At 44.3% G+C, this 16,162-nt stretch overlaps 1 protein-coding gene across 4 annotated transcripts in view; it reads left to right on the forward strand.

The window, feature by feature from the left end:
* SHQ1 (SHQ1, H/ACA ribonucleoprotein assembly factor) overlaps nucleotides 1-10,896 on the forward strand; it is a 50,232-nt gene extending 39,336 nt beyond the window's left edge. For 3 of the 4 annotated variants that reach the window (XM_084531358.1, XM_084531357.1, XM_084531356.1), the window contains exon 13: nucleotides 9,699-10,896. In XM_084531358.1, coding sequence (XP_084387484.1) covers nucleotides 9,699-10,347 — 649 coding nt within the window. In that variant the 3' untranslated portion in view covers nucleotides 10,348-10,896. The remainder of the gene's footprint in view (nucleotides 1-9,698) is intronic. The other variant, XM_084531359.1, reaches the window with a different exon arrangement.
* Nucleotides 10,897-16,162: the final 5,266 nt, after the last annotated feature.

Consider the following 16,162-nt stretch of genomic DNA (forward strand, 5'->3'; position numbering starts at 1 on the left):
TGGGGTTATTTATTGGTTCTGCCTCTTACTATAAAATATGTAATAAACTAAGCGCACAGAACTGTTGAATGGTGCTGCTTGAGTTTATCTCGCTGCCTGTTAATGATATTACCTTTTCCGTGATTCTTTCAGATCTCCTGAGTCAGGTGGGGTTATGATTGGCCACCTTTCAGATGGTGCATCTCAGGAAAACAGATGAAATTACAGTAAAGGTTGGAAAGAGCAACTTTTAGATGTTGTCTATTCCATAAAGGAATGGCTTTCTGTTTTACTGGTACAGTAAGAGGAGTTTTGAGGGTAGATGTGCCATTTTTGAAGAAGGAAATGTAAAATTTTAGACTTCAGTACTTCTCTGCTCATTAGGAACTTAAGGTATTGTCTGTGTATGGAGAGAGAGAAAAATACTGTCTGTATTCTTCCGAATGAGTGCATTTCCTTTCCAAGAAAGGGTTGCCCTTTGGCTCAGTTAATGTGTATTTTTCTTTTCCACTTCATGCCTCAGACTTCAGGGTAGTGTTGTTCTGCTTCGTTGAAGTTTGAGTTATATTTCACAGTAGAGACCGGTTGTGTTCCCAGAACTGGATAAAATCTGTGTATAGTTCCCCAAGCCTGTGGGAAATTGGGGTAAAGGGGTGCATAAGGTAGTTTTCAGTAAAAATAATGTAAAGTTAGGATCTTTTTGCAGTTTGTAGTAGAACAGAGTGTGCAGATAGGCAACTGTTTAAAATCTACCAAGATTACAGACTCTGCTGTGAATTACTTTCAGAGCTTAATTTGGGGGGGGGGCTCACTCTTGGTGTGTGCATTACCGCTTCTAGCAAATAAACACTGCAAAAAGTCTGGGCTAATTCTGAGCTGGCTTTTTCAAAACCATTTCTCTTTGGAGGTCACTGCGTCGAGGATAAGTCGAAGCTCTCATTAGGAATAACCTTGAAAGTGGAATAAAATGTGATGAAATACGGTGTCTCGTATAAAACACGCTAAAAGGTGTAATTGAGTCAGAGGCCTTATCTCCACGCAGAATCCGAGGCTTTAGGAGTAGTTTCAGCAAATGGATGGTGTGTTTAGTGTGATGAGTTTCTTATGATTGCAGCTAAATGTCCGTTTGTAAGGATTATGTTCCTGGACTGGAGGATTTTTTTGTTATCTAATCTCATTGTTTGACCATTTATGCTTTTTGTGCATGTTGACTCTAGGTGTTTCTACATTAATGAAGTCTGCTTTTCAGTTCAATGTCATTTTTGTTATTGCTTCTATGTTTTACAGTCAGGGTCGATCAAACCTAGACTTCTTCATGTCTTGAGTATCTTATTAAAATCAATTTGTCTTTCAATTCTGTATCATGAGAATTAAATCATTTTTTTTTTCTTATTGGCGGTTTGTTTCTCAAATGTGGAGGGATGTTTGACTTTTAGTTGGGTTTCTAGCGGAAGCATGCTAGTGTTGGCCTAAAGCCCTGAAGTTTCAGTCCTGTTAGGGTAATTCAACTATGTGTCTTCCTCTCCCACCTTATCAGGCACCCCTGGATATCACAATGTGCTTTTCCAGTGACTTTCCGTGTTGCTTAAAAGGGTGAGCTCAGTTACCATCTTCAAGACATTCCCTGAAGATCACCGCTTTGGTTGCTGAAGCAGCTGTGCAGGACTGGATGGAAGCTGACATCTAAATTTTAGGTGGAGGAACAGCACATTTTCTTTTCAAGTCTTTGTAAGAATAGCTGGGTGCTTGTTCAGTTGTGCCACTCTTGTATCAACTTTCTTTTTTATGTGGTCAGCTGTAACTTACTGAGTCCTCTGCATGAAGGAGCTTAAGCAGTAGATTTGCTGCCTGAGGGAGACTAATTTTCATCCAGACGATGACAGAATTCCTTTAAGAAGTCGATGCTGGCATTATCAATGGGCTGAATGTTGAACAAGGTCTCTTCATACCCCTTGTGTAGCCCCATAAGCCAAAATGGGCTTGGAAGACAGCGATGGATGGAATCTGGTGAGACCCCTGTGGGCAGGAAAAGGGCTGAGCTTCAGGGTCTGCAGCTTCTGGTGGCCGGTGTTGGTGCTGAAGCAGCAGGTACATCAGGTTGCAGCCTGTCCCTCGCCGTTGGGGCAAGGCAGAGTTCCCTTACCCCTCAGAGCTTACCCGGTGTTCAGTGTCGTGCAGATCCTTACACCGAGGTGCCCTCTGTCTGAGCTGCTGGGGCTCTGCTTGGGGTTTGAATCCAGTGATGCCTGAGATAGCAATACCCCTGGGGTTGTACTGAGGGTGCCTCTAGCTAACAAGTACATGTAGTTGTGGGAAACTGCAAGCAGTGCTGCCAGGTCTGTCATCTGGAACACCTTTAAAGTGGTTGTACTGGCTGGGCGTGCTGCTTGTTATCTTATCTCTTGTATCTGAGAAAAAGGATGTCTGTGAGGCTTTCTCTCCTAAGTCTGAATTTTGCCAGGCCTTGTCAGGAGAGAGAGTTTAAATATAGACTGATGCTTTCTCCTTAAGCTCCGTGGCTTCTCGTGGAGCCATCTCAGCACACGGAGGCTGTTGGGAGTACCTGAAGACCCAGCAGACGGGAAGCCTTTTGCTTAACGCAGCAACTTTGCTGTTAGATGAACCCTAGGTGTCCGGAGCTCCTGTCGAGTGCAGATAAGTTATTTAACTGCTCTTTTTGTACCTGTCAGCCCTGCTGGCTGGCACAGCGTGCTGCTAGTTTGTCTTTGAGTGGCTCTCAGGGAGCTGTAGGGCTACCAGGGGATGGCTGCTTAGCAATAAGGCAGGCCTGCTTTCCCACTTGGTGGAGCCTACAACACTGCGAAGGCAAGCCTGCACTTGAAGTATCTACTGTTTCTTTGAGCGTTGTTTATCTTGCCTGTAAGGCTTAAATATAATTAATGGAAAGTGTTCTACATTTAAAACAGGGCTTGTCAGCTCTGTAGAGCCAAGTTAGAGTATTGTTAGGGACTGATTCCCATTGTAACACAATTAACAGGCCCAGGACACATTGGAACAGCCTCATACAACGAGACTTGAGTTATGAATCTCAGTTCCAAGACCAGTTAGGTCGCATTCAAACACCAGGTTGGTAACCAAGGCTGTTGTCAGGGGTTTTGATATACAGGTTCCCATGCTTTTGTTGCTTTTGAGCTGTTCTTGCCCAAGTACAACACAACCTGCCATGGCTTAGTGCTCTGTGCACTAACTTGATTGTGATTGAGCCAGGGGGAGATAAAAAAAAAAAAAAATAATAAAATTCTGTTGTGTTAAAGTTTTGTTATCTGTTATATCTAGTTGACACCATGGACTTCAGAAAAGTGGCTGTTTGTATACATTTGTAAAATGCAAAACCAGGCTTATGATTCAGTAGAAATAATTTTTCTATTGTTTACAAAAACAGGAGCAAGCTAAAGCTTGTACCAGTACAAGAAGACACTATTTTCATTCCTTAGTGAAACATTGCTGACTCCTGTTTTTAAAGGCTGTCATGCCAATTTGACTATTTACTCCTATGTTTGCAAATACTTTGCACAGCATTTTAGGTATGCAACTCACAATGCTGTGATCGAGTATGCAGTGCCACCCGTCATGTAGAATGAGGAGTAGAATGCTGATTTTCATATTTTTCAAGTTCTTTGTTTTCTTGTTTGTTTTTTTTTAAGATAGCCGAACTGCTAAGCAAGAGATTTGGATGCAAGGCAGATACCAGGCAGATGGAAAGGCCTGGCCCATTAACACTTTTTCTTTAAACCTTTTCCTTTCATAGTGCTATTTCTGACTGATGAGCATATTATACAGAAGCGCTTTTTTTTTTTTTTTTTGTACTTAATGTTTGGTGAAAACTTGGTTTTTGTCCCCAAACAGAAAACTGTTTGGGGATCTTATGTCTGGATGCATCTCCCCATGTCCTGTGGTCTTCACCTGCTGTGGTTGGGTAGGTAATTTTGGTAGGTTACTATTCCTTCTGGCTAATATAAGCCTTCCTGCAAAAAAGCAAGTCCCTGCAGTATGTCTTCCTCTGTGAGACCTCGTCTGGTACCTCTGTGCTCTGGAGATGTCAGCTATCTTCATTCATCAGAGCCCAGTGCCCTTTTTACTCCGTAGCAGAAGGTAGAACCAGAGCCCCTCGGGCTGTAGCTGGGGAAGTCGTGTCCTGCTTCCCACCCACCACAGCTGCCCCTCGTGTCACTGGGCACTGCACTCAGTCCCCATTGCCCTCACCTCTCCTGGGGATCATCCTGAACGATCAGCACTACAGGAGGTGCAGAAATGAGGGAAAGAAAACCATCTCTGCTTTCTGAAAGGCCACTGGGGCAGAAAGTACTCTTACAGTTCCTGTACAGCAGTGTAATTGTAGACTGTAGCTTGTTTAAACTTTACAGTTTTGTCTGTTGATCGGTCCTTCAAATTGCCATCCTACACCCAGCTTTCCCTTTTCTGCTGCCATAATCCTCTTTTTTTCCTGTTATCTGTCTCCCTTTATTTACCAAATCTCTTCATTTCTTTGTTCTTTTCACCCCAGTTTTACTCTTTTGTAATCTGAGCTCTGTAGAACAGCATCTATTGTTTCTTTTAGACAAACTTCCCTGCTGCCTAGGCAAGGATTGCAGTACTTCTGTCTTGAAATTTTAATTTCAGACTAATGGACAGGACCTGAGATGCCTCTGTTGTTACCTGTTTCTTGAAGCTGTACATTAAACAAAACATGCATCTGATCAGCTTAACCTGTAATTAAGCATTTTCCTTAAGCAACTGACGTCTTGATAACTAATAATTATCTTGTGTAGCACCTTTAAAGCTTATTATGCAGGTTTATGTAAGAACACTATTACCATAATAATAAGATATCATTACCACGATGTGCATACGGAATGAGCATGTCTTAAAGTAATCATGCGTTTCCATTAATCATACTTGAAAAATTAAAGTATTTGCTGTTTAATCTCTAAAATGCTACTCAAAAGATTTTGGAAACAGCAGGACCTGTTTACTGCAAGTCTCTCACGCATCATATCTCACTTCTGCTGTCTCACTTCTGTTTCCTGAATTGCCCCTTATCTTTCAGCCAGGGAAACTGTCAGCTCAGAGACCCACAGTATCCCTTGAAAGCATTTCCATGCTCTGATTTTAATGCTGTTTGCCTTGTTTTTGTCCAAGGAGTACTGCCACCTTTTCTTAAGGCTGATGTAAAGTGCACTGCTGAAATTCAGTTCTCCTTGAAATAAGATAATTCCCTTAAACAAGATGGACCGATAGCTAATTGCAGTTCTGTTAGTCCCTTGCACAGGAAAACGGGAGGGGGGCAATGACACAATGCTGCTCTTCGAGTGCCTTTTTTTTTAATATAAAAGATTAGAAAGTTGGGGAGTGGAGTTTGCTGCTTTTATGTATAAATTTGTCAAGAGCATGACAGTCTGAATTTATTTTTCACATTTGAAATGTTGAGCTCTGTAGGCTTTCCATTTTTTTCTGGAAGAGACTTGATGACCAGAGTAAAAGTTGGGAGGAAACATTTCATCTGCTAAGAAATCTGAGTAACTGAAAAGATACTTTATTCATGCTCTTTTAAATCCAGTTAAAATCAAATATCCGATGCAGTTAAGAGCTAAAAAATAGTAGTGGGGCTTTGAGCAACCTGATCTGTAGAAGGTGGCCCTGCCCGTGGCAGGGGATTGTAACTAGACGATCCTTAAGGTCCTTTCCAAGCCAAATCATTCTGTGTTTTCTATGAAAATATTTTTTTAGGCTTTTTATGGCTTACCAGAAGACTCCTATTCTGGTTGGTGTAATGTGATTCTTGAGTTGATGGTGGTGCAGGTCTGCATGAAGTCTGCACCCTTTCTTTTTTTCTGAGATGTGCTCTGGGACCTGGTGCTTTGTGGTGGCCACAACACTGCTCCCTGGGACCCCATGGGAGACAGCTGAGGTAAGGCAGATCTGGAGAGCAGGAGGATGGGTGGAATTGTTGGCCTTTTGCAGGCATTCACTCGTTCAAGCAGAATATCTGCTTGTGAGGTTGAATCAATGCCATGTTTTGGTTATCTGTTGTAAAGATAAAAAGCATCTCCTCTTTCGGTAGTTGCAGATCGTTTGAGGAAAAAGGAGTACACGTGAGTCTGGAAGCCGCAGCTGTTTTATGACTTAATTATCGTTATCTTGTAGTCTACTTTGATCACTCAGAAGGAATTGAAACGAGATGTTCAGAAGAATGCCTTCTGCAGTTTTACATTGTCCAGTAAGGCAGATGTTCACCGCTGTCAGGCACCAGCATTTTCATTCATTCTCTTTGAATTCATTGATAAAAATTCATGTGAGTGTAGAGGGCTGAAAAACCTGCTGCTTTAGAGGGGCCATTCTTTTATCTGTCAGGGGTACCACACATCTAATTTAGTAAAATAATGTGTGTTGAATAAAATGAGCATCTCGCTGTGTATTTTCTTCTGTACCGCTTGTCGTTAGTAATCTGGAGCACAGTGAAGTAGTAATGTAAAAATGGACACGATGCCATACATCTCCTTAATACTTGACTTGGTTATGTGCCTTATTTCTTTATCCCAAGTGTTAACTTTGTTATAAGAAAATACTAAAAAAGGAGGAAGGAGTTTTTAAGGAAGGGATTTCAAGGACAGAATATCTTGCAGGAAGAATATGCAGGAAAAATTAGAATAGCAGAAATAAGTAAAAGCCAAAGAACACCTACAGGATTGGGAAACAGTGACAGACATGATAGAAAAGGTACGTGGATAAATGGGGCTTGAAAAATTGATTTTCTATCTATAATGCCAGTAGTAAAACAGGTAGTGAGACTGAGGTTGCTGGAGTTGAAGATGTGTCAGCAGAGGAAACTGTGCGTCAATGAAATTAAAAGGAACCATGTATTCTCTGCCACGATGCAAGGAAAACAATATTCTCTGTAACAAAGCAAGTTGAGGTTATAGAGCTTGTCACATTCTTGTGGACAGTCACGTAATAGGACAAAAATAATTGTGCCTTCACGTTGTTAACCTCCCCTACTGTGGGAGGAGGCACATACGCGAGTACGTGCGTGAAGTTAGGAGGAAGGACGTGTTTCAAAAGCAAAGGAGAAAAATGCTTTCTGAAAGGGATGCAAACTCCTGTGACTTAAAGCATAACCCAGCTTCGAACTGGTGTGTTCAGGAAACAAATTTCCCTGCAAGGCAGCTATTCCTGTACGACTTACCTGCTAGGCCTTATGAACCTTGCTGTGCATCGCTTGGGGTTTCTTTCTGCCTTCCTTTTTAATTAAGGAGTAAGGAAGATGTTTCCTCTGTTACAAAGTTGGCAACTTCTCAAATGCTCTGGAACTTAAAAAAGATCAATTATTAAGTTCTTGATTAAAAAAAATAAATAAATTTGGCAGTACTTTACCTAAATAAATTTGGGCAATGTCAAGTAAGCAGCTCTTTAACATTTGAAACCCGTGTTTACGTTGGAAGCTGTTCGGATTTGTGATTTAACTTTAAGCTTTTTGGAGTTAAAAGTCCTAAAAATACCTTTTTTCTGTTGCTTCTGTTATTTCCTGTAAACACTTATTTCTTGGTTTTCCACTCCGTGGGTTGGGCGAAGGCAGGTTGCTGTATTTCATCCAAGTTCAGCCTTTAAGTGTTGCGCTGTGCCTAAAACTGCCTAAGCTTCTGCATTAAATTTCCCTTCCCCCAGTTTTAAATCCAATTCCTTTAGGAGCGGGGGGGGGGATGGGGAAAAATTGAAGAGTCTATGTTATACTGAGTAATTATCCCCCCTGGGAAATAGAATATAAAGATCTTTAAAATCATTCAGCTGAGAGAACAAGCACTTTAACTCGTGCCTCGCAGGAGTCATGTATTACATTATCAGCTGCTTGCTCCGGTGTCAGCGTGTCGTGCCTTGCAGGTTAGCAGGGTTTGGCAGAGGAAATGAAAGCCAGTCAGTTACTGCAGGATTTATAGCAGACCTGCTGTTGCAGGAAGTGGTGAAAAGTTGATTGATAGTCTGGGGCAAAACTCTACAACAAGAAACAGGATGTATGCTTGCTGGTTTTATACCTGGTTTCCCCTCTGTGTGGTGGTGTCTCCCCCGCCCCAGTTCCAGGCATTCCCTTGCTTTTTGTTCTGTTTTTAAATCCACGATGCCCTTTTCTGGTAAAGCATGTGCTGACTTCAGAGCACTTGAGGAAATGGATAGGGCTGCTCCAAAGATCAGGAGCTGAGGTAACGTGCCTGCTGTAGGAGTGGTGCTTATCTGAACGGTCCCGATAGCTTTCTTCACTTCCATTTCAGCTGTCGTACAAATGCAGGGTAAAGCACAGTGTGTTGGACACCTCGTGGATGCACCAAGGTAGCTGTGAAGTGAGGAGAATATATCAGAGGAAACCAAGTGTAGGATAAATAACATAGTTGCCGAATATTTTTCTCAAACTTTCTAATGCAGGAAAGATTGATTCCCGGAGGCCTGGAGTATGGTTATGGATTCTGTCAATATATCCTGATTTTTTTTGTAACTATTGTCTCGTTTGTGTTAGTAAATGCGTATAACTCAAATCTAAATTGTGTACTTTTTTTCCTGAATATATATATTTTTTGCATAGATCCTAGAAAGTGTGTATGTGTTTTGAGAGAAGGTGAGATTTAATTTCAAATAACCTTTAAAAATGAGGATTGTTTCCTCTTTGTAGAGGAGGGGAAGGGAAGATCTGCCTCCTCTGAAGAGGCAGGTTTTAAAGAAGCCTTCAAAATTAGCAGAAGAGGGACTGGACGGAGGATAGCAGAGCTTTAAAAGATGATTTCTGAAAATGCTTCCTAAGCAAACAAAAAGTTTTGTGGCGTGTGTAGAGTGAAAGGTGGTCACCAGGAGCTGTACGTTGGAGGGAGCTAGCGTGAACTTCTCAGAGGAGAAACTTGCAGTTTTAGTTAAGAATTGTCCTGCTTTTTGTTTGGAGTTGCAGTGTTGAAGTTTTCAATACTTTAAGAATACAATTCAGTGTAGTGAATTACTTTTATGTACGAAATGAATGTCACTTGGTTGCGTACAAGCAGAGCTGCATTCCCAGAGACTGATGATGCTCGTTAGGAGCGTGCCGTTCTGCAGAGTCAGCTTATTATTGACTGTCATTTGTGTTTCTTAGAGAGGTCGGAGTTAAGAGGTGGATAAATATGTAACCAGTATAAGATTTGAAGGCATCAGATAGTTCTGGGAGAGTTAACGGTAAAAAATTAGGCATTTAAATAATGAAGACAACCCACTGAGATGGACTTGATCAACTCTGCTCTATCAGTTCATCTGTGTTTAGCAGACATCTGGAAGGGCAGTCGAACAAAATGATTCTGCTGCATTTTAACTTAATTCAATAAGCCAAATACTGAAGAGGTCACTGCTAAAGACAGCAATCCTGAAAAGATTTGTTCTGAGATCGGTGTTTTGAGAATCCCTGTGAAACCAGTAGTTTACCATGTATTGCTGAAACAACAAAGCAGTGTTTTTTCCTGAAAATGTCACTGAAGGCTTTCAGTGGGATATTGCTTAGCCATATAAGAAAAATTGCTGAGAATAATCGTAATCACCAGTACTTCGGATACTTTTGTGTAACTTTTACAGTTATAACTGGAATAGGAAGTTGTTTGCAAACCAAGTGAATAGTAGAAATGTTTGATTTGTTCTCATTATCAAATGGGAATGTTCTGTTTGTAACATTAAACATGTTTTGTTCTTGTTTAAAGGTCAAAAAAGTTGGCTGCACTTTCTGAATCCTTGCAGAAAACCGCACTGGCTAAGTCCCACCTCGGATTTGAGCTGGAAGAGCTGGAAGCAGCAGCGCTGCTGGTACAAGAAGAGGAGAGACACTTAAAAGCTGCTGCTGCAGTTTCCAGGCAACAGCTGCCTTCCTCTGAGTCAGAGACAAGTGACTCTGAAGAATCGAGCAGCACTTCATCTGAGACAGAAGGCTCTGATTCAGATGAGCAAGAGTCCTCAGCCGGTGAAGATGGGAAAATAAATTCTTCACAAGGCGTGCTTCAAGAGGAGGGGACAGCTCCACTTATTGACTGTGATGGATTAAGGCAAGTCGCAAACACTTCGATGGTTGAGGTTAGTGATGAAAAATCAACGGCTTCTTTGCAATCTACGTCTGTTCCTGGAAAATTGATAGAAGAATTAGAAAAGCAAATGCACACTGCAATTAGTCTTTCAGAACAGCCTGAAGAACTGGCTGCTGCAAGTTGCTTTGCTTTACGGGAACAAGAAGAAAACCATGTGTCCGAACCTGACAAGTATTCGGAAGCTTCTACTGGGAAGGGAAATTTCTTGGAGGTGCCTTCAAAGACAAATCCTTTGCTTTTTCTTTGCAGTACAAATGAAGATGAAGACTAAGGGACCATGTTAGAGCAGTGTGACCCAATAGCAACATAGCTTGGTGCTGTAATGAGGTGTTCCCAAGGCTATGCTGAGCTGCAGAGAGAAGCTGATATTTTTCTTCTTTATGTTGACAGTCTGGAGGACAAGACTGCTTTGAAAAGAATGGATGTGAATGTATGATAGTCTCACTTTTTTTATTTTTCTTCTTTGGTTTTACAGAGTCAGGTTTGATCTCTACATGAGGGAACGTGTAATTTCAGGGAACTTATATAAAAAAAAAAAATTTTTTTTTTTTAAAAAAAGTTTTTGTTAAGCTTGTTTAGTAGAATTATGTCCTTAATCACAACTGAAGTCAGTTGCAGAATCATTAAAGATACCTTTAGATGTTGGCATTTACTTGGAGAAATACTCCTGTTACGTTTGTATTTCATGTTTTCTGCTATTTTCATTTTGAAATGGTTTGTAGCTAACCACTTCAAAAATGGTTATAATGTTAAAAATGTAAATTCTGTTAATAAGATTTTTCTATTTTTGTGCGAAAATAAAGGATATTTTTCAGTGCAAGATAGAGTTCATAGCTTATTTCTGCAGTTCTTAACACATCACAAGTGCTGAAGTAACTTCACTCTTTCATCTAACTTGAAATGTTTCCACACGTGAGCACAGCTACTGCTTTTTAAAGAACATTAAGTCCTAATTATTATTTCTTCTGTCTGTGTATGCTCTTCTCACTGAAGTAGTGTTAACCAAAATGAAGAAACAACATCGTGCAGTGGTCTTCAGTACAGGACTGCAAGCAAACCTGCTCTGTCTCGACCCAGCTTTGTGACTTACCTGTTGAACAGCTCGGGAGGAGCAAGCTGTGAGTGAGGGACCTGGTCTAGTGGGAGGTGTCCCTGCCCGGGGCAGAGGGCATTGGAAGGAGGTGATTTTTAAGGTCCCTTCCGCTCCAAACCATTCTATGCTTACTTTTCAACCTTTTTTATTATTATAAAACATAAAAATCCTGTGCTTGAAGACTTGTTCTTCCCCAGTGCTCTGTACCCTGCTGGAAAGCAGCAGGCTAGTTCTGTTCAGTTCTGTTCCTCTGCCGACTCCTTTTTGGTGAGAACTGCAGCCCCGACCTGCTGCTATTTTTTATGTCCTTAAATACCTACCGGTCGCTTAATCAGGCTCTGTGTTCCGTTCCCCAGGGGAGGAACCTTGCCCATCATGTCAGGGAGCACTTACTCTTCTAAATGCTAGCAATAAAATCTACGCTGTAGCTGCAATTATGCTGTGTATGTCTGAGTGAAAAAATGTGTTTAAGGGAAAAAAAAGTAGCCTTCCTCCCTCCCCAGATTACAGGTGTGAACACAAACTTCCTTCAATTGAACGTGGGCTGGAGAACCTTAAATTAGTGTGAGTTAGGAAATATACACCCTACAAATTAATAGGCATTTGTAGTATCCTGTATCTTCAGCTCTTTTTCTTCTCCTTTTACCAATTTTGTGGCAGACTATTAAAAGTACCTTTTTCCAGTAGTCCCACTTAATTTGTGGGGACTGGCTGCCAAGTAGGGAAGACAACGTATTTAGTGTATCTACGTGTTCTTCCCCCATCTAAAAGCATCCTTTCTGAATGCCACTTGGGAGCGTTTTGCACGATGTCTGTGTGAATCCCCTTTGGGTGTCAATACCTTCACTGCCCATAGGACGTGACACCGTGACGAAGTCTGGATGAGAACGGGATGCACACACGTGTTAACTTGCAGAGAGCTTTGATGCCATCAGGTGTGTCCTCACCTTTGAGGCCTTGCACAGGTGAGCTCTGTTTCTGCCTCCTAAAACATAATGGTGCCTGTGCCATTCTTGCAGGTCTGCTGCGTGCTGCCTGTCCCTCTGGCTGCTCCTGCTGCTGCTCTGTTTGCCTGCACCTGGGGAAACGTGCTGTGTCGTGGGTATGCCAGGACCCAGTCCCATACCCAAATAACTTCCACTCGGGGTCATTTTGATGTTCATCACTGCCTTTTTCCAAAATCCCGTTTAGTGGTTGTGGAACTGACAATGAATGTTGATTTCTACATTGATTGGCAATTTTACAACTGCTGGAAGTGACTTTTGCAGCAGCAGGATACGAAGTTTTTTCTTATTAAGGGCTGAGAATTCCCTGTGGCTGTGTTACCCAGCGTGTCCACGTGCTTGGCAGCAGGAAGGGGCAGCACGAGCAGCATGCAGGGCCAGGAGCAGCCCCTGAGAACATGCAGATGTGCTTGGGTTAGGCTGGGTGATGTGCTTTAGGACTAGGGTTAGGTTTCTGTGCTAAAAGCAACAAGTGGACTACTGGAAACTATCAGATAAAACTTCTTTTCCTCCTTATTTTCTTTTGGTGGAGACAATGTCACCCCCGGGACACTGCCACCTCTTCATTTGTTTCCTGAAAGAAAAATACGGAGCTGAATTGATTTTTCTTTTCCTTTTTTTTTTTTTTTTTTTCCCTCTAGCCAGCTTTCTGAAAAGTTTATAGAGACTTTGTTCTATGTCAAAAGAAGAAAGCATCGATTAGGCTTGATTTACTACAGTCAATGATGAATATGGCAAAGAAATTGATTCACAGCCCTGGAGCGAAGGGGCCGGGCAGCCCCCGCCACTGGCACAGCTGAGCGGTGTCAGAGCTGGGGCTGATTGTCTCAAGGCTGGAGAAAACAAACAGGGAAACACATGTCAAACAGATAAATAGCTCTGCTGTTCAGAGCTCTCCGTGGAGGCCATTTGTCTCCAAGATAAGGAAGAATGCACTCCAAAGCTGCGAAAAGATAAGCCGGGGGAATGAACCGACCGTGGGATTGCTGCGCTCGCATCTGGTGGTGCTGCAAACCTGGTGCCCCCTCCCGGGGTGTCCCGTGAGCATGGCAAGCGGCCTGGGTGAACCTGCAAGCTTCTTATTAAATATTTCAGCCGTGGATGACGTTTGTAGCTCTCCGGTCAGCAGAGCAGGTCGGTAGGTTTGAAGGTTTGCTGTCGTGGAGCTGTCTCTCTCCTTTCTCGTGGTGAGTGGCTGCAGGCTGTGGTTACGCAGGCATGTGTGAGGCAAGATCTCGCATCGACAAAATAAATTGGGGTTGTAGAATTGTGGTACCCATAAATCAAACTATTTTTATATTCCTTGGCTTTGGAGAAGTGACAGTACGATTTCCACAACTACTGCGTTTGCAGACCTGGCTTAGATCGTATCTGAAATGAGTTTGGTAATGTTGGTTTGCATTTTATTGGATGTCTCGTGTTCAGAAGCCACAGCATGGCTCAGCACAGCGGACGGTGCTTTGCAGGATGCTCGAGGACAGGAACAAAAGCTGTGCGAGGGCTCGGGCGTTGGCGGAGCTCTGTTCCTTCAGCCAGGTAGAGCCGGGCAGTGCTTGGCATGGAAAAGCACACCGCGTTTCGCAGTCCTGACCCACTTTGTGAAGTCACTTAGGACCAAGGACAAAACCCCGTGAAAGTGTCAGAAACCAGCCCAAAAAGTCAGAAGAGAACAAAGAGCCACCCAGCAACACCCGAAGGCTTGGCCCTTTGTCCCGCTGTGTGTGGACAGATCTGGAAGTGCCCCCTGCCCGGCGGGACGTGTGAGGGCTGCCCACCATTTGAGCAGCACCGCGGTGCTCTGGGGGAAGGGCTGGGCTTCTCGGGCGGTCCCTGCACGGCCGTGCTCCAGTTTATAGGCTGGGATAAACCCCGCTGTGTGTGTGAGGCTGTTTGCAGTGCTGGAATCACACCCCTGGTGTTTCCTCTTGGCAGGCGGAGCCCCTTCTCTGAAGAAGCCAAGAAATGTAACGGCCTCTCCAGCTCTCGGCACCGCTTTGGCTTGCACCGCTCTGCGTAACGCCGCGTGGGGCTCAGCCCTGGGCTCCTACGTGGGCACGTCCTGCGTCCCACACCTCCCCTCTGCTGCTGGAGGGATGAGCCCACGCCAGGCTGCCCAAAGCTCCTCGCTGCAAAGGTTTTGCAGCCTTCAGCTGTGCCGTTCAGCCTGGTGCCAGTGGTAAAGTGAACATCGGCAGCTATCACCCTGCCTAGCTTGGGTGTGCGAGGGGCTGGGGGTGCAGCACGTGAACAGAAACGGGTGTTTGAGGCATAAATCACGTGCCAGGAGGAGAATGAAATGCTCTGAGCCCTCCAGGCAGTGACCCGCCTGCAGCACCTTTCTTGCCGGTGCCGTTACCGTGTTTCACCTCGTGGCTGCAATTTTTGGCAGTCGGGCAGCAGCGTCCCGTCTCCTGCGGCAGATAAATCGGGGTTCGTGTTTTGCCTTGATGCGACTCCTCCTACTCTAATACGCTGCATTGTCCACTGATTTGCCTAATTACGTGCATTACCGCTGCGCCAGGCGCCGGGTAGCAGCGGGGGGCCTTGCGGGAGGAGGAGGAGGGCGATGGCTCCATCTGCTCCTTGGGCTGAAGCTGGGGAGCGGGGAGGAGGAATTACCATCCAGCAGGTGCCTCTGGCAGGGGAATCCCACCGCCAGGTGCTGACAGAGCTCCTCATGTGCTTAATTACCCTGCAGCGAGGCTTCCCGTTTAAAATTAGCGCAGGTGAGCGCCACTGGAGCCTTGGAACCGACCGGGGAGCGGAGCTGTGCCGAGTCTATTTCCCTGCTGAGACCCGCACGTCTCAGTCAGCGAGAGTCACGTCCCACTCGGCAGAATTCAAAAGCACTTACCTGGAATGAGATGATTCATTTTAAAAGCAGAATGGAGAAGCGTAGAAGCCGCCAAGGTCAGAGCGTCTGCGCTGGGAGCCCACTTTGGTGATGGTGGTGAGCTACGAGACAAGAGCCGTGCTTTGTGTGGCAGGATTTGGTGCGAGGCACCAGCAGGGAGCTCCTTCTGCCCTCTGCCCTGCTCACGGTGCTGCAGGACGAGCAGGGCAGGAGGAAGCGGGACGGTGTTGCCTGGAAGCTGGGTGAAGCCTCTGCCCCCCAGAAGGCAGCGATGCTACCGTGGTTATGCTGCAAGGCTGTGCTCCTTTGGGACTCGAGTTATGAATAATTACACCGTGTAATTATTCATGACCGTGTAAGATAGGCGTGTCTTGGACCTCTTCTCTAGTGCCAAAACAATTCACTTTTGGAGCTTTAATGCTGTGCAGATATTTTTGGACAGAGATTTGGACGTAACCTCCATGAATTCTTTAAGCCCACATTTTTTTTCCCCCCTCAACATATCAAAACTGAACTACAAATAATATTTTTTTGTATCCCTGGTTACTAGCACAGGAAGTGTGGGGCTTAGGAACACGGTTTAAGACCATTTTTGCTTAATGGATTGTCAGCTTTACTAATTTAGTATGGACTTATATGGGAAAAAGAGGAACTAAAGAAAATAATGATGTGCTGAGCTGGTGGGAGGCATGGCTCAAATTAATCCACAGAAGCAGGCGAGGTCCCAGAGCAGTCCATTAAAAGAATCAGTCGGATTTGGGCTGTCATGGGATGATAACGATGCCCCTGGGCACGTCTGTGCCCGTGTTGGTGTGGATGGGACCCGATGCCGTGGTGGCTGCTGCGTGTAGGGGAAAGCATCCCACAAGGACATGGGCATCGTGTTTGGGGTAGTCCTGTCCCTCCTGGGCTCTGTCCCCGAAGCTCAACCCCGTGTCCTTACCATACCCTGGCATCACAAATTGTACTGAGCAAGCAGCTGGGGGCACCGTGAAGGTGAGAGCACAGCACCCACCTCTCCCTCCCTCACAGCTGGGTTTGCATCTTGCTTCGGGCCAAGTGGACAGGATGCAGCTTAATCTTAATAATAACTGAAAAATAAACAACTGCCAACCTGCGAAACCCACCAAGGAGC

Source organism: Aythya ferina (genome assembly GCF_964211825.1).
Source record: "Aythya ferina genome assembly, chromosome: 10".
NCBI classification, from domain to species: Eukaryota; Metazoa; Chordata; class Aves; order Anseriformes; family Anatidae; genus Aythya; species Aythya ferina.